Source organism: Lepisma saccharinum, chromosome 25, assembly GCF_977018435.1.
Source record: "Lepisma saccharinum chromosome 25, izLepSacc3.1, whole genome shotgun sequence".
Lineage (NCBI taxonomy): Eukaryota > Metazoa > Arthropoda > Insecta > Zygentoma > Lepismatidae > Lepisma > Lepisma saccharinum.
Window position 1 is genome coordinate 9,776,286 of NC_139253.1, and position 24,364 is coordinate 9,800,649.

Genomic DNA, 24,364 nt, shown 5'->3' on the forward strand with positions numbered 1-24,364 from the left:
GTGTGCACACATAATTTTCATTAACTGTATCTCTTAGATGGCAAGATTGTTTATTTTCACATCGATTGTCAATGAACACAGGCAATGAGCAACGTTGTAGACTAACAGTATGCACACATTGTTCTGCTTGATACCAAGTAAAAGGCTGAAGCTCTAGTAGTGCTTGCATGACCCCTATGTGCAATCGGTTCTTAGTTTCTGGATGCACCTTCTACAAACCATGAAATGATGAGAGGAGAGAATGTGGCATAGGAATGAATCAAGTCTGACAATGCAAGAAAAGGGTATGCGAGAGATAACAGTGATTATGTGTTACTTAAACTATGAGATGTGTGTTTTGTTTATTTTCCAGCATCCATTTTTCCAAGGAGATTTGACTAAAAAGTTAGCTTTGGAACTTTTGCAAAAAGTGAGCAATCCTACACACATGTTTACTGAATTGGAAGCAGATGAGGAAGGTGTAAGTATTCAATAATTCTTACTTTACTATGTTCAGAGTTTAGCTCGGGAGTTGTTGAACTTGAATGAAGTTTGAAAGAAAAATGAAAGGTTTAGGTCAAATTATCCAATTATATTTTATGTATTATTCATTTCACCAAGGATATGCAGTGAAACCTCAATTTTACGTTTTCAGGGGACCAAGATAAAGGAACTTAAAATTCTGGAAAATGTAATATTGGGGTTCAACTGTATTTGGCTGGCTTTGTTGCATCATTGAATTTTAAAATATAGCTAATGCCACGTGCTGTGACAGCCATGTTCGACTGACTTTGAAACAGGCAAAATAAAAGATACGACACAAACAGAGTTACAACATTAAAGTCGAGCTTTCAACCCCATCTCAGGCTCAAAGGTTGGAAGATGAAGAAACAGACATTGATTATATAAACTGCTGGATACTATGCTTGGAGAACCATCGCAGTATCTAACAGTTGGACGACCAGTGTCTGTCAGTAGTTCCTTTCTCTTCCAACTTAGCTATTAATTTCCCTCATAATGGTGTTAAAAGCTTGGGGGTTTATACTGTGTTCATGCTGTACCTTATTTTGCCTGTTTCGAAGAAAGTCAATTGTGACCTCATAGATAGTACAGCTGAGTCGATGCTGATGTATCGGTATAACCATTGTAACCATTGGTATCAGAAAGTATTATGTACTGATACCAGCTGATACTTTTCTGGCATTTTGGTCTTTGACAGGCTCCACTTTTGCGGAGGCTAAATTATGCAAAATTCTAATTTTCTTTTTTTTCACCAGTTTTTTTTTTTTTTTTTTTTTTGCATGAAATGCTGGATTCTAACTACAAGCAGTTTCTCAGCCTTATTCATTCAACCCATTAATTGTATTAAAGCTATATTACTTTTCATAGTGCTGATCTACTATAGACAATTTTATTTTCTAGGCGGTTCCTAATGTACCACAGCGAATTGCTTCAAGGCATACAGCTAGACTTAAGCATCATGCAGTTCCAGATGTTAATCGTAAGTTTTTATTGTTTATTTGCTGTAAATCTACTGTATCATAATTGTTTAATTTGTATATGTGTTAATCTGACTAATTTTCTTTCATTGTGTATATTTTATGGTGATCATTCTGAGTTTATATATTCACTGCAACATTTAAATTTTTTGAACTAAAAAGTAGAACAGTTTTAAAACAATGCCATAGACACGCCCTTTAATTTTATCTCGATACTTATTTCCATGCCCATGCACTCCAGTACAGCTAGGCCAGCAGTGCTGAACCACAGCATTACAGCTGAAAAATTACTTCTTTAACTTTTAGTATTACATTATTTCCATGTTACCTCAACAGAATCAACCTGTAAGCCTCCAAGGTTCGTCCCTTGTCCATTTCCGATATGGTGCCATCAACACCCTCTTGTGTCCTGTTGACAAAACATCTGCGACACCACCCTGGCTAGCTTGTAGCCAAAGCCAGCAAAAGGTCCCAAGAGATAAATTTATATGGAGGGAAACTTTGTTTTCCAATCGATAAGGGATGAAAGAAAGTTGGGTGCCATCGGTGAAGTCTGCTGATGTCCTCAGTGTTGCGAACTGCATGATTATGTGTCCCATCATTGTGGTATATCAACCAAGCGAGTTACAATATTAATATATTTTTAAGTAAACTATAAAGTTTCAAAGCTCGGTAAAAAGTAAAGTGAACGCAAAACAAAAAAATATGATTGCTGACATACTTATGAGATATTCTATGTGAAGATAAACGTTTCAGAGCATTCAGTCTCTTAAGACATCTAGTACGTCCATAGACACATCCGCCAAATAGAGTTGGTAGCACTGGGCTGGCCACGATCACAATTTTTACAAGTGCTTTGTGAGGTTAAAAGTTACTGTTTTTCGGGCGTGTAAATTTCTATTTGTTTTTGCGCACACATCCTTCTCTCCTTCCGCACTCACATGTGTGTGTGTTGTGAAATCTGAAGTTTAAAGTGGACGTCCAACTCCAGATATTCCTGAATTGTGCCAGCAGAGAAGGGCTTCAAATCCAACCAGCCTTCAAACTACAAGAAGTTCGAGTCATTATGTATAAACCGAACGCTTCAGAAACTTTAGTGTTGACAGTGGCGGTGATTGGGTTTCAAAACTGGGTGACAGAGGGGAAGGTGCCAATACTTGGGGGGTAAGGACAGTTTACTTTCTCTTGATAGATACGGTTTAGCATAGTGTGGGAGCAAAAAGTAAGGGGGGCGCAACTACCCTGCCCCCTAATCGCCACCACTGGTTGGCATTGTTTACTATTTTCTAGGGAAAGAACTACGTGGTGCCAAAGGTGATTTGTGAATATTGCAATCTGTGAAAATTGTTTCAATCATCTGTGATCGTCTGTTGCATTAAATATGTTTGACAACAGATCAGCTGAAGTTGAAATAAATGAACAACTGCGCCAGGAGATTCACCTTTCCCCTTAGAGACGTTAAGGAAACAATTTATTTCATACCTTCAGGAGAAAAGTAGATGTAATTTCAATTTGAATCCTTCTGCTCTAACTCTTAAATTGCATCTTTCTTTGATTTCAATGTAAACATGCACATTTACTCGATATACAACATACAATAGTGCAAATATTACTTATGGTTGGTGTAGATCATGCATCATTTTTAAAGAGAGTAAACAATGTCCTTTTTCAGGATTTGTAATTTATTTAAAGACATGTATGAAAAATAAATATAATGACGATGACTTACAATAGGAGCTATTAAAGATTAAGACTTTCCAATGGAGAAAATAATTGAATTTTTTTGACAACACGTCAGCCATTGAAGAGGAAATTGGTATGCGGACAAGATCAGCTTGTTGGAGTCTTAGGGGTGAGGTGAAGAGGTACTTCTCCTGGTTGAAGGGATAGTGCTACCTAACTCTTTTCTGTGCCTTGTACAATATACATATCCTAAACGAGATGACTGTTTGTTTCTTTATGGGATTTGTACCATAATTGACAAAATTGCATCTTTTAGATAGAGAATTTGGAGAATAAGTAAGTAAAATATTTGATGTTTCTCTCTTCACACTGAAATAAGATGGTAGATTACTTCATTCTGATCTTCTTTCTCACAGCCTGCTTCCACGACATTGGTCTCCCTTATTTTTACAGAACCAGTAAGTTATGCGAGAAATATTGATGTTCAAAATATTCCCCAATTATTATTTTTATTCCTTGTATTATATCAGCATGTGCATTATCCCTAGGAACCATATGACATAAAATGTGCCTTTTTTGTAATAGCTGTATTTATGTACGAATGCAAAAAAATATGGAATTTCTGAATTTCAGTCAATAAATTTTTGTACATGTTTATACAGGCTTCAAACATTTAGGTATGGCCTTTCGTTGCATGTACAAACAGCATGTTTTTTGTGATATTGATCTTATAAAGTCAACTTTAAATGTAAAAAAAAATCTGAAGATTTGGCATGCATATTATTGGCAAGGTTCACGTCAAAATTAGATGAATGAAGAAGCTTTTTCATGTCAAAATTTGTCTGCGTTACATCATAATTTGCATTGTAATTTCAGTGGCAGTTAACAGATCAAGACCTTCCTGCAACAACTTTTACAGCATGCATATGTTTAGAACCCCGGTTTCGAGTGTCTTTGAAATGGAGTACATGTTTTGTGAGACCTGAAAATGTTGGGAATGACTGTAATTGTATGTAATCTTGAAATACGGACCAACAAAGAGTTTTCTGGCATTTGTGTTTTGCATTTTCATGGATTGAATGTCAAAGAACAAATTTACGTTATACAGACTGAGAATTAATAATACTTATTATTTGCAAAAAAATAAGTAAAAAAAATTAAAAAAACAACTTCAAGGTTATATATAATGAAATGTCATTGTCAACACATGGTGTTACAGTGCAACTAAAATTTCAAATATTATATATTTAGCATTTTTAGGCTTATTTTCTCCTCTGCTACATGCTGGTCTTTTTTGAAACTACCATCTTTGGGCTCTACTACTTCGTAACCTTGACTAAACTTGTCATCTATGTTGGACTCTGTATTTAATACGCATGTGAGAGCATTGTATCCAGTGATCATGATTTTGTTCTTGTGTACTTACATTAAGAGTTTGTGTCTTTTTTTTTTTTTTCAGAGAGTTCAAATTCTGATAACACCCTTCAGAGGGAAGGCCAGCCCCCATCAGTTAATCCGCAGTATGCAGATGTGTCAAGAGCATGGGACATAATGGATATAATGAATAACATACAAGTAAGATGGAGTTCTATGTTTAGAAATAGCATTCATCCATTCTAGTTAATGTTCGTAAAGTAGACTGAAGTTATGATATTAATATTGACCATTGTTATTAACTTGGGGAAATATGTTGCATGCATATATATGTTGTTCAGGATATAACCTTGTAGTCTTGTTGATTATGGCTTAGTGCGTTTAATGTTACAAGAAAATTTTGAAAAGAATGTGATGAGAAAGGTAATAATTTGTTATCTGCTAGAGGTGGAATGTTCAGATGTAGCTAAGACAACACATGTTCTTGATTAGTCTGATAGATTAGCACTTTAAGCACTTAGGGGTGAGCTGATACCACTTTGAAAAGATACCAGTTCCCACCAGTACCAATACTTACACATTTTAACAGTGTCTAGTAATATTCAGCTTTTATTGTGAGAAGAAAATGGACATAGTCTTCCCAACTGACAAATGGTTTTAACTGTATGGTTGGAAAAAAGTGTGGTTCTAAATGGACTGCACCACATGTATGCAGTGTTTCCTCACTGACCTCCATGGTGGAGTGGCTAGCACAGAGTGATACAATGCCAGGGAGCCCAAGTTCGAATCCCAGTCTGGGCATGAGTGTCCCTTCATTAATTTCATCATATCACTCATTCTCATCTTCGTGATTAGCCAAAAAGTGGCAGAAAAGAAAGTAAAATAAATTAAAGCTATCACATCTGCTAGCAGAGTTTCCTCACTGTGCTGTCGCTTCAACCTGGATCAGGTTTTCAGTAGTTAACAATCATCTTTGGTCAGATATTTAATTATAATGCTCTGGTACATGCTAATGTACACATTTTGTGTCGCTCAACTTTTTTCACCACTGACTAACTGCGCAGCATCAAACACAAATTGAGGTGAATAACCTCAGATGATTCTGCCTCCCAATAATAGCAGTTGTCATGCACTGCAATGCATTGCTGGAGTATAGGCTAATAATAATTCATATTTGGCTAGCCCTCGTATAAAGGTATCTTATTTGAATTATCCAAATATAAAAATGGGTATCATCAATTCACAAAATCAATTTTTCCCAAACAATATGGGTGCAAAAGTTTATGAAAATTATATTCCTTGCATAAGTATAAGGATATTTAGTCTGTGAAAATGTATGGCATTTTGTGGTCTCTGCAAGATATCTACTCCCAAAATTATCAGCTGATTTTGTCAATTAAATCAGTTAATACTTTCTAAATCCCATACTATACACTGGTATCTCTGAATCCCATACTATACACCGGTATCGGCTCATCCCTATCAAAAACTCCATTTATGTGTATTTTAAGGCAGTTGTCGTATAACAGTGAATGGCACCATTCTACACGTGAGAAAATGTTGCTTTTTAATCCATGCTTCATGTTTGCTTCTTTTTTTTTGCAGTCCGTTAACAATTGTGAATCTAATTCAGAATGGTCAAAAGGGGATGTGTTCGAGGAAGGTGAATGTACCCATGAAAAGTAAGAATCTTAATTTTTTTTAAAAAACCTGCATATTTCAAATATGTTACCTTGCTTTTCAGATATGTTTGGAAATATTTAAGTGTTCCTATATGTGGATGTCCTATATGGACGATATAATTTTGGTGAGTACAACCATTGTGAGGTATCAAGCGAAGCAGAATATCTCTTTTTTTGCCAATTGAGGAAGTGACATCGTTAACTACACATAAATTTGAATATGTAGGACAACCACATATATAGGCAAGGATATGTGTCTGTTACTTTCTCACCTCTGTAGATTAGCGTATTGAATGACCAACTTATGATCTCATCACTGAAGGTTCAGGGTTTGAGTCCTCTCCACTGTTTGGAGGCCCCATCACCACAAATCTTGATCAACGTCATTAGCCTAAGGAGGCAGAAGAACAATGAAAGATCACCAAAATAGATTATTTATTGTAGAACAATCCCTAGCATGTTTGGTTGCTGCAAAGTAGTGGAACTATATTTACAGTCCATCTGCATTAGTCATGACCACTGAAGAAACCAACTGGAAGAACTACTAGTTTAACTCAGATAGTCACGCAGGCTCTGTGAAAATCATCTTTGTTCCACTTCAAAGGCTGTGTTACAAGTTGTAACAGCCATTGCAAACACAAGTAAACAAGCAGTGTAAACAACTGAATGTTTACAAGCGAAATATTGAACTGAAACCTACAGTGTTGTTTCATTCACGCCTCTAATTACTTCTCCTTAAGTGTTTTGATTATTTTACCTGCACCTTCCATGATCGAACAACAGTATATTATACGTTCCATACTCTTCTGCTCGCTGAAGATACCAACATGATGTTGGAGAAACACTGAACAAACATCTACATATTTTTAGTAGATACATTATTTTCCTTCAGTTCTTGGCATTATAGTGTATCTCAAAACAGTGGAACTAAACTGTATTTGAAAACTTGGACTACTCGTACCTTTGTTACACACGTGCACACATTACATGAACATGTAGTATAGGTAACAAGGCAGTATGTAATGCTGGAATAAATTTCCTGTGCTTCCCGTGAAGGGACCTTCAGAAGTCCTTTAAAGCTTTGTTTGCTTCATGCTTTTAATTTTAATTTTATAATGCTTTTTACTTTTTAAACATGCTTTATTTTAATGAAGATGTGCACTATGCTTTTTCTTTGTTGGCAGGACAATGCTAGATATTTAAGATGTAACTATTGAATGTTAATGTGATTAAATGATCTGCCATTTCCTTTCTAACTCCTTAATTATGTCATAAGTTCCTTTTTTTCCTTCATAAAGATTTTCAACATGTTATAACCATGGCATGATTTAAAATGAGGATATTCCTTTATGTTATATGATCATGTGATGGAAATTACTAAAAATTATTTATAAAAATCAAACATATTGTGAGCACAAAAACATATCTTGCCATAGAATTCTGCATTATATTCAAGTATACAGTCAGCAGCACCTTTTAACACGTTTTAAATGATTATATCCTTCCTGAATTATCCATCGTTTACCTAGTATGTTATAGTAAGAACAGTTTCATAGTGGCATTCTCTGAATTATGTTTTGAGACTTCCTACCGTGGAATTTCAAGAATCAAAATGGAAACTTGGAGTTAGCAAGCACATGTTGTATAGTGTTATGTGGGAAGAAAATTAATCATTCAAGTACAAGAAAACATCCACTGTATATCCAGTTTTGGGCAACTGGTAGTGTGCTGAAATGTCATTGTTATGGAAACCGTCATCTCGTAATAGGCTGTAGAAAATGTATGGAGATCATTGTGCCACAAGGTTTCCTTCACCACAGTGTCCTTTCAACACTACCAATTGCCAAAAACGGATCATGTTACTTCTTGGTAGTCTTAAGTGTCAGAGAGTGAAGGTCGTACTACCTGTCTGACCAATTTTGCTTCTGCATACCACCACACAACCTGTCCTCACTAACTCAGAGTCCCAAGTTTAGAAAATGATGTACTGCAGTGCCATTGTGTTGGTAATGGGTACTACAAATTTCCACAAAAATTTTGTGTGGTTTTCATTCCATCAATAATCAGCTGTAGAACTTAAAAGTGCAAAAGCAATCAACTTGCATGGTGAACACACACTACTTTCTGTCAACAATATAGTGCCATAAAATAGATATATCTTCATCTCTTCAGTATGGAGAGGTATGGTATGGGTAAAAAAGTCAGCCATGGTTATAATTGAATTTTCATATATTACATATTTAAGTTCTAGTCTACTTAAAGGTCTTAGCACTCTCCTTTTTTTCTGTATGCAATGTAGTAGTGCTTTGGCAGAGGAATAAATAAAGCTTTTTTTTAGTTACTTTGCTATACGTACAGTTTGAGCATGTAGTATCTTGTCACCTGCAGAGAGCAGAACACAGCCAAAGATTGCAAGCGTTTGTGTTCCAAAATGGAATCCACAAATGAATTACCACATTCTGGTAACCCTAGGAGACATCCTCTAACTGGTACCGAAGTCTTTAAAATGTCCCTCAGGTATTTATCATTTGTCTCTACTGTGTGCAAATGCTTTGAGAAGGGGCTTCATTGATGTAATGCAAAAATGCATTTTGTTGGGATATGTTGCTGCATTCAGGGACCTAGGTGCTTACGTTTGAGAGAATAATGTAATTTATCAGCAGAATGAGTTTTATATTGCTTTCAAAAATTCATAACACATACCCCTACTGATCCATCCTTAGTTATTGCTTGTTTTGTTCTTTTTTTGTAAAGATTAGTTAGGTGTCTGAAATATCTTTTTAAGGTAGATATTATACATTGCTTCTTGAGGGACCTTGATTTTCCAGAATTATGTTAATGAGTTTCATCTAGGATGACCTGCATTGTACTCTTTTAATGCATCTAAAAAAAAAAAATAAGAGATTTAACATACAATGTGATTTGAACTGCTCCACAAATTATATGGAAGATTAAAGAGAATAACACAATAGTTTTGGTGTTAATTTTAAAAAGATTTATACAAGTTAGCATATTTTTTAAAACATTATACCAAGAATTTTCATAGTAAAAGAGGTGAAAACAATTTAATGTTAACTTATAGTAAAAATTTTGTAATGTAAAAAAAAAAGTTTTGTACTTAATAAGAGGTTCACTTCACAGCTTACTGTCCAATGTTTTGAATCCATATCTGGATCCTTCTTCAGTGTGTCCATAAGTAAAAACATTAAAAGTTGCTTTAAAATGAGGAAGACAGGAACAAAAAAAGACAACCCTGAACTTAAGAGGGGCTGGGGAGGGTCTAAAACATCCTTTTTTAAAAAAACAGGGTACATGAATAATCATAAAAATGAAAAGAAAATGGTAGGACTAAATTACATGCCATTTATACATCAGAAATTTTACTTATCAACTGGTATGCATATATCAGCTGATAGTACCAATTAATCTGTCCCATCCCTAAAATTTTCATCGGTTAACATTTGAGATAATTGAAATACGAAAATAGGTGTCTTTTTATATCACGAAATCCATTTTTCCACACTGAACTAATGCAAAATTGGTGAAAATTATGAATTTCGCATAGTTTCCAGGATACAGTGAAACCTCGATTTTACATTTTTCAGGGGACCAAGGAGAAATAAAATGCGGGAAAATGTAAAATCTGGGAAATTTTTCTAGCATTTTGCTCTATTGGGACTCTAAAGATTGAATGTTTAATTTGGGAAAATGTATTTACTGTGTGAAAGTGTTCATAGGATTTGAGGTGCCAGCAAGATTCCTGAGCTCTGGAAAAAGTGGTATCAGTGATTTCATTTCAACTGATAGCAATGCCACTGTTGTCAGTTGATATTGATACATTGGGTATTGGCCACAATTAAAAATATATGTAAAGAGGGAACCTTTTATACTGCATTTGTGTTAGTTTCATATTTAATTTGCACTTCATTAACAATTTCTTTGCAATTCACATTGTTAGTAATTCATAGATGCAATAGGGGAAGGGGAGATTGTTAGTAAATCAGATAAAATTTTGAGGAGGGGGATATTGTTAGGAAATCATAGATAAAATTTGGGGAAGGGGATATTGTTAGGAAATCATAGATGCAATTTTGGGGAGGTTGTTAGGAAATCCTAGATGAAATTTGGGGAGATTGTTAGGAAATCCTAGATGAAATTTGGGGATATTGTTAGGAAATCATAGATGCAATTTTGGAGAGGTTGCTAGGAAATCCTAGATGAAATTTGGGGAGGTTGTTAGGAAATCCTAGATGAAATTGGGGAGGTTGTTAGGAAATCATAGATGAAATTTGGGAGGTTGTTAGGAAATCATAGATGAAATTTGGGGGAGTTTGTTCGGAAATCATAGATGAAATTTGGGGAGTTTGTTAAGGAAATCATAGATGAAATAGAGTGAGGGGGAGATTGTTAGTAAATCATAGATGAAAGAGGGAGAGGGAGATTTTTAGTAAATCATAGATGAAATAGGGGAGGGGGAGATTGTTAGAAAATCATAGATGATATTATGGGGAGGTTGTTTGTAAATCATAGATGAAATTGTGATGCTACTGATGCTTGAAAATTGTAACAATTAAAAGTTGTTCAAAATATTGATTAATATTAGTGGGCAAGTATTCTACTCAAAAATATTTAAAGGTTTCAACGTAATTTGAAAATACCTGTTATGTAATCGTCCTCCTCCGTAGTCGAGCGGGTTAAGGCGTTCACTCGTCTTGAGATCGTTCGCTGCGGGACGGCGTAGGTTCGAATCCGGCTCTGGTCGGAATTTATTCGGCCTACGTATAGGGCCGGTGGCAACCCACCATCGTGAGGAAATTGGGGAGCTCCGAGTGAGTGAGCGTAATCCGGTCGAGACGACGTACTATAACGGCTGGGGATACGTCGGGCTGACCCCCCGACTATTCCAATACTGGTTGAAGATCTCCACGCTTAGAGGTGACGATAGAAAGTGTGGGAGGGAGACCGGCAGTCGGTAGGTATGCCTAGGCCCTTCATGGGCTGATGCGCAACAGATTATTATGTTATGTAATCACAAAAGAACTTCGGATTTTGCATACTTTCCATGATAAATTATAGACTCTACAAAAATGCCAAGTGGTGCTCGAATAAATTCAACCGATATTTTCCTATTCAGATAAATCAACATCACTATTGACTCGGTGCTAGTTAAATTTCATTCTGGTTCGTGTAAAAAGGAGTAACAGATCATGTGGCTTATGGATCAGATATTAACAAGGATTTGGTTACATATAGCTAATTTTCAACTTAACACTTGGTGAAATACTGCTTTAAAAATTATGTACCCCATGGAGAGAACAATGTTATCCTTAACTGTAGTAAACAGTTGGAAATTTGTGTAAATGACTATAGATTTCAAGATAAATAATGTTGAAAAATACAGCATTTTATTGGGAAATTGTATAAACAAAATTGAAATTGAGGTCCCTACTCTGTATTTTAATACTTTCTTAAAAGTTTGAGATTTATTTCATAGCAAGTAGTAATTAGATTTTTTATCTTCTGCTTGAGTTTTCATCAAAAGGGTATTTCTATGATACTTCCTATTGTACTTTGTTCTTAATTGTGCACATTTTCTGCTTAATTTAAATTTAAAAATAACACATAAATTATATTGAAATGACTTCCTTAAGCAATATCATACCTATTTCTCGCACATCAACAATTTATTTGAAAAATATTAAAACATACTACACATAAGTATAGGTTGTCAAGATTGAAGGTATCCAAATAAAAGTGTTGTCTCAGAAAGTATTTATTGTACACATTAAAGGTTTACACCATTACAAAGGTAACTAATTTTAATAACTTTTTAATTCAATGGCCACTTAAAACATAGCAACAACAGAATGTCTTGTACTTTGTTGTAATAATGTTGCCTTTATGTTTTGTAACTGACACTTTATCATCACATTGCATTATTGGGTCTTGAAAAAGATGTGCACCATGTTGAAACGTCAACTATTGTAGAGGAAAAGTTATTATTATATGAATGTAGCTACATGGACCTTTGGTGCCATTAGTAACAATGATAATATTCAACCTTATTCATTGTTCTTTGAAGCATGTTTGGTGTACAGTAGCCTGGTTGTGTTCCCAAAGTAAAATACTTTTCCAGGTTGGGAGGTTCTTGTTCGTACTGTGTTCTGAAACAACTCTGAACAGCAGTAAGACTTAATAAAAAGTAAGGTGAAGTTCCCCATGCATATCGTACCATGCCATGAAGGCACATTTAGGGGATGTGGGGGTAGGGCCCCACACATTAAGAGTTAATACAACAACACATAATACTTTCTCCTGCAGTGTCAAAATTATAAATGAACAAACAAGTCTTCACCATTGTTACTGGTAAGGCCAGCTGGCAGCTGATTCATGTGCTGAATATTTTTCTTGCATTAAATTTTAAAGTTTCTCTTCACAACAGTGTAACTTGACCACATATATGAAAAATACTTTCAGAGATATAGTGCTTTCATTTCAAATACCTTCTGCCTGGATATGCAGAGAACCATTGGCTGAAAAAATAAATACATGCCCTATTTCAATGTAATTTAAATGCCTTACATTTCTTTGCATGAATTTTTTGTTTGTTGTGGGGTGCTATAGAAGGAATAAAATGCAGTTGAAAACTTTTTCCAGGTACTCTAACATTAAGTTGAGATTTCTAAATGTGATTTTGGATACTTTTGGATCCTACATGAAGTTAGTATGTGTGAGAAAGCATGCAGTTGTGTTTCTTAGCGATTATGTGAAAATACTTGAATGATGAACTGTTCGAATTTTTTAATTAACATAAACCTAAATTGTCCCTTGCACTGTTGAACTATGTAGACTTCAATGGGTAGAGTATCCACATGCAATTGCATTAGTTTAGAGTGCTGTAAATATTATCCTTTTTTAATGGTGGATATGAACTGTTGACATTCCTGGTGTGCCCAGAACTGGAACTTGAGACTTTTTCTGTCCATTTATAATATGTATGCAAGCATGTATCCCTACGTGCTGTGTTATACTTGTCCATGCAGAACCTGTTACAAATTTCTGCTGTAGGTTTGATTCATGAGGGAAGCATGAAGTTCCATTATGTCTGTTCCATTATCACTGTGATCAATCCTGAGAGGTGGAAATGTGATGTACATTTGCTTGGACAAAAATGTGTGACAAAACAGTCGCACACTTTCATTTTAAAAGTAGGTTAAAATTTCAGGAAGCTCCAATCTACCATCAGATTTTACCTGTAATGTATTTCAACAGGTGTCAGTCTTGCTACACAGTTATTGCATTATAATTTTTAATAATCAGTTAATGAATAATGACAGGTGGCGATTGGATACTGTTTATGATTCTAACACATGAGAAATTCATACTATGGGAATGAGAGATGCGTTAATAGATAATTAAGGTACTCATGTTTTCCACGAAGTTGTTTTACATTATTTTCTATTAATTTTGGTAGCCACTGCCACCATCCTCGTTGGAATGGAAACTCGCCAAGCAACAACACAACGAATTAAAATGAGGATGGTGGCAGTGGCTACCGAAATTATTGTGAGTACCTTAATTATCACATGAGAAAGTTCAAATATGATGGTGTCTTTGTCGTGATGAGCTACATATTAACTATGTATTGTCGATTAATGAAACACAAATTGCTCTCGTTGGAGTATTTATTATATCTATTAGCATTTGCAAGTCCTAGCGTGCTGGGTTGAATTATTTACTGCATTTATAACAACTCAACATTTTGCAGCTTATCTATATCAGCAAAAAATAATATTGATATATTTTAGTGTCTTGCAGTTAGCTGTGAATGTTCATTTTATGTTATCTATTGTTGCTAGCTGTAGCAGGTAAACTCTGTAATAAATACAACAGTTTTATGTGCATTTAGGCCTATTAGTTAGCATCACACCGTGCTACATGTTAATTCATTCTTGTTGAGATAATTTTGGTCATATTGATGGATGCGGAATAGCATTTTATGTTTGCTGTATATTTTGTGATAGTCTTTGCATAGGTGAACTTGTAGCATATGTGAAAGTATAATGTATAAAATATAAACTATGTCCAATTCACATAATTCTATATCAATGGATTTACTATTGCTGCTATGCAAGTTTATTTTGTATATAATATTCAGTAACCAGAGGGCATTGGTGTGCAGTTGAGTTTTGTTGTCAGGAATTTTTGAAGTTCTGGTAAAATGAACAAAGTCTCCTCCTCTATGTTTCTGTTATACTTCAGTTTGTGTTAGTCAAAGATGAGAAAACTCAGCTTTATTATTGCAAGCTAATGCTCTTGTAGTCACTGTTAGTCAAATATCTTTAAATCACAGCTAGCTGTTTTGCAGTGCAGGTCTTCAACATCAAGTGTGTATAGCTTGCTATTTTCCTATAGTTAAAAAGCTTTTATTCTAGGGCTTCAGATTTTGTGAGGACTTCAGTCATTAAATTCTGCTTTTCACCTACGCACTTTGTGACAGCTAATAAGGAATAGAATATATGTCAGTAGCATTTATTTTTGGACATTAACATTATAAACATGAAAATGTGGTTAGTGACACACCAAATTGTGGCTTTTCTCCTCGCAATTTGATTTTTTCCACAAGGTTTTAATATTGTTTTAATGAACTGATACTCCGAGACTTATTACAAAGAATCTCATAATACAAAAGATATTGCTTCCAATAAAATACTAAGCAATTCCCATCATGCCAAATAACATATTTGGAAATAGGCACAATGATGATTCCGAATTGCTCTAGCAAAGAAAATTCTAAGAGATAGCTTGAGTTGAAATTCAGTATGCAATAAACACAACTCATTTTCCTCATAACCTTATCTGATTATCTGGGATGTTATATCATCATGTTCCCATTATGTAAATTTTAGGGAATATAAATAAAGCCTTGGATGTGTTTTTAATATTTTTACATTTGCAAAGGTAAATTAGACTCATTTTTAAGTAATAATATTTCAGTAAGAAAGTCGGAAGTCATAAAAAACTCTACAAAACACAAAACACTATGGTTTGCACCAGAAGAAATTGTGTGACATAATTTGTCTGTCAAGCTAAATACTATCGTTAATCTACCCACTTATTCATCAATTGAATACTTGCTACATACATGTGAGATGACAGCTCTTCCCCACATTAGATGCAATGTATGCACTAGTTTAGAAAATTCTCCAACATGCATGTTCTGCATGATAACTAACCACCATTAGATTGAGTGTTGCTGTAGTATATATAACCAATTAATATTGTGTGTAATGTGTGTGCGTTTGTATGTGTGTGTGCTCAGTTTTCATGGTAATTATAAAATCCTGTATAACTTTGTCATTTTTGAAATTCAGATTTAAAAAATATATTCTTCCAAATTTCCACATTGGTCTTTTAGCTAGACTTAAATTCATGGCTTACTCAAAATTTCAATTAAGATTGGAATTCAACAGTGAGAGATTTGTCTATTGTCATATTGATTAAAATGGAAGAACTTTTTTCTTGCGCAATACTTTTATTGTGAAAAAATGTCTGTATGCTAAAATTTTCTTCTCAAAAATTTATAAGTTCCATACATTTATTTTTTAAATTAATATAGGTTTCTATACACAAGGATAGAGCATGTTAAAGTATGTTATAGCTTTCATTGTAGAATTTTTTTATTTAAGACACACATGCAGTAATGAACTAGCAATATCCAAAATTAATTTGTAAATATTCTATTGCTGAAAGTGGCTCTTTTTGTTTTACCTGCAGGAGTTTATTGCAGTACATAGATGAAGAGCTTGTGCTAAGGTAATCCCTTTTTGCTTTCCTTATTTTAACCTGCATCTGCATGCTCCTTATATTTATAACCTGTATGCATGTAAGTTCCTTTATTTTTAAGTATTATTATGTGTTAGCGTATTCTAAGTATGATGGAATGAGTATACAAAATGTCTTACTTCTTTTTACCTTGAAATTTAATTTAATTTCTTGTTTAGTGGAATTAAATCTCATGAATGATTATTAGATTTCCAAGTGAAAGTGAGTACCTTTCATTCAGGTATTGTAAATAAAGTTGTTTCAGTTACTACCAGGGGTGATGTGCATGATAATACCCATGTATCATGCAGGTGAGGTCCCCACACTTTCTCTATCTTGGCCATAGTGCAGATGCTGTGATCAGTGCTTCCACCCTCTGCCTCCCTCTCGGATCAATCCCTGACACCTATTAATGTGATAAGAAAGCAGGTACAGAGGGTATGTGATAAAGCAGGAACATGCAAGACATTTTCACCAAAAACTCTTCTTTCTCTGTCTAAAAACAGCTTGAACTTAATATTCTGCCCTTCTTGCCTCACTACAATTAGTAATAACTAATGCATTGAGATTGAAATGAAATATGAGATTTTCGCCTAACATCACTTTCCACAGGGAAGTCATTGCCCTCTCTTGTCCCCTTCAGGATGCCCAAATACAAGGTACAACCCTAACATGCACAAAGTGTATCTTTGATCTGGAAATTGCAGTGAAGTGAGACGTTAGGTTGGCACAGAATTGTGGATCCCCAGGTTTGATCCTTGATCAAGTCACAAGTTATATTAATTTAATAATGACTTTTTATCATCACATATATCAGTACCGGGTGTACCTTGTATTATAGTGTTTATAATATTTGTAAAGAGGTAGTATTAGGTAAAGAAATAATTATATCATGCATGTAATTAACTTCAACAAAGGTGATGTGCTTCTAACTATTTCAATTCTTTACCATGCTCTTTCATTTTCTTCAGTTCAAAAAATTGTACTTCATAGCCCCTGTGGAATACTGCCCATAAACCCCTTGAGCTTATGTCTGCAATTGACAATACCAAGCAACTAATATACTATTTGTATATTCGGTGTGAGATCAGAAACAATCTCTTTGTATCTGTTGACTACAATTTGAATAAACTTTCAATTGCAGACGTTCATGAGATTTAAGTTTGTTTCCTGTTGCATAGTTGTCTTCATATTGGATAATAGAGTTTTGTTCTTACTGTCTTTTGAAATCAATTTCTTGCTCTGAAGAGCTATTTATCACATAACTGATAGACTTAGCCATACTTCTTTTTAGGGGTGGTGTATTATTTAGTGTCTGTCTCTTTTGTACAAGTGTGTGGAGGCTGTGAACTCAGGGACTCATAGGTTTGAGTACCATGGAAGGTATGACCGTCATTGTGTTTGCATCGTCTGTTTCATCATTTAGTCTCAAAATGGGCAACCTTAGAGAGCTAGAAAATTGACATAGTAAAAAAAAAAGGTAAAGTGTTCCCCTGTGCATAGCACCACGCCATGAAGGCGTATAGAAAATTGACATAAAATAACCCAAATAAAAGAGAATGTGTGTCCATTCACACAATATAATTTTTGGATAAAAAGTTTGAATTTCAATAATTTTTCTTTCATTCTTTGTGTGTTAAGTAAAGAATGTTGAATCTAACGGTAATGTACTGTAATGTTTAGTTTCCTTAATACCGATTTTTTTTATGCATGCTAAAATTTTGATAGTTTAACATTTGTAATGTTAAAGTTTGCATGTAACACAGTGATAATACAGAGATCTGTACTTGTGTGAAATTGAAAAACTTGACGTGCGAGGCACATGTCATCCAGTAGAAATACTATTGGCAGACCTTCACTCTCAAATTGCATTGCTGTGGAGGGTAGTTTTATTTCATGCGAATTGATGATTCAGAAGTTGATCTCAGTTTTTATTGCTAGTTTAGGGTTTTCTATATGTTCCTTGTCTTTAGACAGAATAATGGCAGCTAGATCTTTGTAAATGTTTAGCCACTGGAATTCCAATTATATCTGTGATTGTACAGTGTATGTGCCACATGATTAATATTTATATTCCAAAATACCAGGCAAATTTATGGAGTACAATACATAATTTGTATTCATGTCCAGATATTATTAGAATCATTAAATCAAGAAGACTTAAGTGGGCAGGCCATGTGGCACGAATGGGAGAGGAAAGAGGAGTTTACAGGATTCTTGTTGGAAAACCTGATGGTAAGAGACCTGTAGGAAGGCCAAAACGAAGATGGAGGGATAACGTTGAGATGGACCTAAAGGAAATCGGTAGGGATGGAAAAGAGTATATAGATCTTGCTCAGGATAGGGACAGATGGAAGGCCTGTGTTGCTGCAGCCATGAACCTTCGGGTTTAAGAAGGCTAGAGAGTTAGTTAGTTAGTTCAGGCAAATTTATGTCATGTGTCTGTTAATGATCAACATACTTAGGTTACTTTCTCTCTTCTAAAATTGTAATCATCATCATTTTTAGATGTAAAGATAAAAAAAAAAATATTCAATTTCTACAAAGTATTAACAGTGCTCTATTTATCTGGTAATATCCAGTATAAAGCTGTCAAAAACGTTTGTTTCTTTTGAGCACACTTTATGTTCACATCGGCTAATCAGGTCTGGACTTAGAGCTTAAATTGCACTCCAAATCACTGTGCAATGTGCCTCCACCCAGATAGAGCCTCGGACCCCTTGATTGCAAGGTGGCAGCAATACCACTACGCCATTGTGAAGGCTCCGGTGATGTGTATTTTAATAGTTCTTGTGATTAACTTTCTACCAATATTATTGGCATCACCATACCAAAGGGACATTTGAAGATAGTGCCCCTCCCTCTCCCGTCCCCCAAAGTACTTAATATTATATGTATGAAACAAACGGATTTTAATGGATTGTGTAATATCCAGTAGAAAGTTAACGTGAGGAGGCCGAAACAAAAAAAAAAATCCGTTCACCATGACCACAGCTTTAAAAAGGCTTATTCATTCGCTTTTTATTATTTTTGTTTGTTTATATTAGATTAGTGTTTGATACCTCTTGAGATGTACAGTATTGAAGAACAAGTATAAATGAATGAAAATTGATGAAGCTTGAGTTACTAGCAAAACAAAATAATAGTAGTTATCTGAGATTATAAAATGCATTTGTGTTTTTCCTTCCAAATGTAGTATCCTAGTATTTTTATCTTAGGTACTTTTCAGTGAATTATTTTCTAAGTTTTATGAAATAGTAGCACTGTGCTTTCAAGAATGTTATTTTGTTTAATTTATGCTTTGTGCAAAGAATATCAGCTTGCTTTTAACATGCACAGTAACAGTAACGTAATTGGTTTATATCTACAGTATATAATGCGTGGATGCTTTGTGGATTGGAGTTAAATATGGAAGTTGCATTTATTTCTATAATTTATAATTCTTTTACAGTGTGTGTTGTAGTTTTACCAATCTGTTATTTCTACAAATAATTCTAATCTGTTTCCACAATTGTAATTTCATTATCTTTACCTTTAATAGCAAATCTCGTGTACATTTCATAGAAGCCTGTACATTAATTACAGTGTGTTTCTGCGTCGCTTGTGCCGCCTCTTGGTGGCTCGCTTGGCGGCTGTCCAGATGGCAACTGCTGGCAAATTGCAGGTAATATCTCCACTACGGAAACCCCTAGCTTCAAAATGACTTCGTTTCTCGGATTACAGTTACATTTTCTTCTTTTATTATTATTTATTGAAATTTCCAGAACCATGGAAGAAACCATTTTAAACTGGAAAGAAATGACAGTAAAACAATAGAGTAGTGTTAAAAAAAACACCAAAAATAAGATTCAATAAAATAAACCAAGGTAAACAGATAAGTTTCACAATAGCATTACTTATGTGCAATGTTTTCTAAGTTGCTGATAAAAGACATATGAACTAAATATATATACTTGGTTTGAGGTGATGTTGAATTGATTCGGTAGCCTATGGAATAATGAACGTTGTATGAGTGAGAGTCTTGAGAGTTGCAGTGTGGAAAGTTCCCTTGCTCCGTGTTTTATGTCTAGGCACTCTACAATCAAAATAAGCACGTTAATTGTCACAGGGGATGTTGGAAATGTTGTCCTTATGTAGGCCATTTACAGTAAAAAGTGGCATCTCTGGGAGTCCGATCTGTCACCTTTCAAAATCAACAACCAGTGTTGCCATGAAGCCAGAAGTACACTGAACGTAAAGAAACGATTGTCGTTTAGTGAAACAAAAATGGAGGACACTGCCAGTGGCGCCAACTTAAATGAGCCTGTGGGGCTCGAGCCTACCCAATAATTTGCTCATTATATTTTATCTTAGAAATAAAGTCTCTGGGATTAAGAAAACAAAAAAGTTTTCATCATTATATATTTAAAGAATTCTCACAGACTTAATTACTGTCTGTTTTAAAAATATTTCATAATTTGTTTATGATACTTTTCAGTGTCCTATATTATTTACACCATCCATGGTCACATTGTTATTAGGAAAGTAAGGGAGAATAAATAAGGGCTTATAAACAGGATGAGGATTGATAGGCACTAAAAACTCTCAAAATAGCCAGGCAAATGAGCAGAAAATACAAAATAGGCACTAAACATTTTTTTCATCATTTTCACAGATTAGGCACTGAGAAAGCAGTTATCGTCGAAAGAAGCACTTGTGACTAAATCAGGCACAAGAGATCACTATAAAACATGAAATCCACTCAGAAATTGCACGAGACTGTTTTTAAATGTAAATGCCTTCATTATCTGGCCAAGGAAGAAAAAAAGGGTATTTTAGGGTAAATCTTGAACCTATTATTATATAAAATTTAAAACAAATCTCCGGGATCACTCCTTAAATTTCCTAATAGCCTGCCAGAAATGTGTGGATACATGAGGACAACATTTCCAACATCCCTTGTGACAATTAATGTGCTTATTTTGATTGTAATTGTAACTAATTCTGAGAACTTGAAGTCGTTTTGAAGCTAGGGGTTTCCGTGGCAGAGATATATTACATGTGGTTTGTCGGGAGTTGCTGTATGGACGGCAGTGGACAGGCAGTACAAGTGATGGGGAAACGCACTGTCGATGAACTTTTTGCATCATGCAATAAATGTATTGATGAATTGACAAATGGATACCAGGACATGATTAGTAAGAGAAAATCATATCAATGTATTGTACATTTTATTAAAGAGATACTGGAAGAAATTTATAACATGAAGTAGGTGATGATGAAAGAAGAGGGTTGGAGTAATTCATACAGGAGTTCTTGGAGAGATGGAATTCAAATGCCTACTGCCATTTGTACATCCCTTTTGAGTAGATTTTAATTATTATTTAATTATTTAACAAATAATTCAGTATTTGCACCAGAATTCTTTGTAAAAGTCTGCATTGCCTTTGTATTTAATACAGTAAGTTGTAAAACAGTTGGAGTAGTTACATAGAGTACCTGCCGTTCTATATTTCTTTCAAGTTCTGGTCTTTCTTACAGTAACCATCTTCAAGAACTTCAGTGGTGCAGGCGTAAAACCTTGGAAAATTAGTAAATCTAAAAGCAGGTTAAATAATATAAATTAAGTAATCCAGCTAGTCATTTTTTCACTTGTTGCGGATCATCTAGTACAGCATGTGAACGAACAAGAGTGAGGATTGCTGCTCTGTATTTTTAAACATGCTTTTACCTTTTACTAATTGAAGGGTTACCTGGAAGAAGGGTGTAACTCGGAAAACAGAGATTGGAGAAAATCAACGAATACTATCTGCATCCTGCATCGCTTGTTGAAATATGACAGTATTTATGTATATTGTAGGCAAATATACCTGAATATTGTCATATTCCAGCAAAAGATGCAGAGTGCAGATAGTATTCGTTGACTTTCTCCAGCATCTGTTTTCTGAGTTACACCCTTCTTCCAGGTAACCCTTCTTACCAAGGTTTCAAACCTGTTCTGGTAAAGTTCTTGAATATTGTTGGTGTGTGGAAGACTGGAACGTTGAAAGAATAATTGAATAACTAGTGACATACATAACTACACTAATCCTTTTAACTTATTGTATGTAATCAGTATCCAGCAACTACAAATAATATTACCAATAAAAACTTTCGGTTCTGCATTGTCTAAAGTCTTTAATTTACTCTGCTTTTAAATGCACTACTCACATATCTTTGCCTGGAGTTAAGGATACCTTGAAACTTACTGAAACATTGAGCAAATTAAATCTGGGCACTAAAGAAACAAAAGTTCTTATTTGTAATATTATTTGTAAGATGACTGGCTATGTAGACTATTTGCAAAGATTTGTATGTAGTAATATACAAGTTAAATTTGTGATTATTAATTGGGTGGAAGTTGAGTGTACAAGTTGTGGTGTTTGGCATTAATATACTACCAAAGCTTTCTTGATAGTGCAGCGCATCCGAGAAATAAAGTATACTTTATTTAGAACTGATAATGGAGGGTGAAAGGTACTATATACATTCTAAAGCACTCACAATTATTAATACTAATTGTTTTGCTTCCAAAATGTCGCAGGCTATTATTTCCAGAGACCACATTTAATTGGATGTATAGTTCTTTATTTTTTTATGTTATGTGACCATGTTGAGTAAATTTAGTTGAATGTTTATGGCATAGAAAGTTTTCTTTATTTGGAAGTTTTGTCACTGTAGCTTCCTAACGCACCCACCTACATTTTGTTCCGACTTGAGTAACCCATGTACTTTGAGTTCTTATTTCTCTCCCGATTAGGGGGGACCGAGTGCTACAATTGGCTCCGCATGAGGATATTTATTCTCAACAGTAAGTAGGTGGATATACAGCTAACACACATTTCTGTTTACTTTCGCAACACGCTCTCACGCCATCCTGTAATTAACACAAAAAAGAGGAAAATTATTTCGCTGCTAAAAAGTTTGCATTGAATGGTCAGGACTGTTATGGAGTGGATATTGTTAAATATTTTCAAGTTTCTTCAGGAATTTTCTCTAGCTTTAAAGGTAGTTTTTTTAAACCCTCTATGCATAGCACTTATCTGCTCTATTTACCATCTACGTGGTCATTAATGGCAAACTTTGGAGTAGTTAAGGTTAAATAACTTGGGGAAGGGCTTTTTATATTAGTATGTACTTCCACTTCATTATCTTGCATATTTCACACAATATTTTATATGTACACTATATTGACAGTATCTTCCATCTCTTTTCATACATTATGCCAGGTAAGTCAAGGAATGAAATATATAGTAATTGTTTATGATGAAAGAATCTATAAAGCATTAATCCACAGGGCTACATGTAAGAATTTCACAAGTATTTGCAAATAATCAATATGCAAACAGCATACTTCATGGCCTATGTCCAGATGATAATATAGTTCTTGCCATACACAGGACAGCATCAAATAGTTATTATTGTAACTTTGGCATAACTGTTGACGAGTGAGGTTTATACGTATCTGGCATGTACACTCGCAATACATCTCCTAGTCACTTGCTATTTTGCCACACCAACATCTTTGGTGAAGCAGGGGGACACACGCCAAGAGTTTTCTTATCCAGGGATGTCTTACTTGTGCCATACACATTCAATCATTATACTAAATCACTTTTCTTCCACTTTCTACAATGAGGATGTGTGGCGAGAAGATAAAATTGATGAAAGGACACCCACAAAGAGAGTGTTATTTTTCAATCACCTGACACAAATTTCCTTTTTCACTTTTCCCTTCATGTAGGGAATTTCAGTCGTTACATTTTTTTCTTCTGAAAAAAGGAGTCAATGTGCAAACTTCCAATTTGGATGTAAGGCATCGATAATGGACAAACTGTTCCTTTTGCATTAAGAACATTACTGTGGCTGAAATGGAAGTGTAAAAAGCTTTGAGACAAAAAAAGTTCCTGGACAAATATTTACTTGTATAGAGAGAATAGTATTTCATTTTACACATGTCATTAACATCAAAACATTAAAATGAACACGTACCTTATTATCATTCCTGGATTCTTCCTCAGGGTAGAAATGTGTTTCTAGCTAGACATTACTTAAAACATGGTTAAAAGATAATTAACCCATCCCATGCGATGATGTTGAAGGGAAATGCTAAATTGTAAAATTCAGGAAAACACTCATTCCAAAAAATATTTTTCATGAACCGAAAAAGCATCAACAATGTTTTTTTTTTGCCCAAATAGACAAATAAAAGCATGATAAAACTGTGTCTACAAAAATGACTTGGACTTGCCACAATACAACAACCGTTAATTTTGATATACTGTCTATATACATAGACGCTCC

General features: G+C 34.6%; 1 protein-coding gene across 9 annotated transcripts in view; it reads left to right on the forward strand.

Moving 5' to 3' along the window:
- The window catches only part of hppy (MAP4K3-like protein hppy), a 77,421-nt gene that overhangs the window by 28,367 nt on the left and 24,690 nt on the right, over positions 1-24,364 (forward strand). For 2 of the 9 annotated variants that reach the window (XM_083111846.1, XM_083111849.1), the window contains exons 8-14: positions 353-460; positions 1,402-1,480; positions 4,621-4,736; positions 6,141-6,217; positions 8,606-8,734; positions 15,995-16,033; positions 22,821-22,871. In XM_083111846.1, the coding sequence (XP_082967972.1) occupies positions 353-460; positions 1,402-1,480; positions 4,621-4,736; positions 6,141-6,217; positions 8,606-8,734; positions 15,995-16,033; positions 22,821-22,871 (599 nt within the window). The remainder of the gene's footprint in view (positions 1-352; positions 461-1,401; positions 1,481-4,620; positions 4,737-6,140; positions 6,218-8,605; positions 8,735-15,994; positions 16,034-22,820; positions 22,872-24,364) is intronic. The other 7 variants (XM_083111847.1, XM_083111852.1, XM_083111853.1 and 4 more) reach the window with 5 other exon arrangements.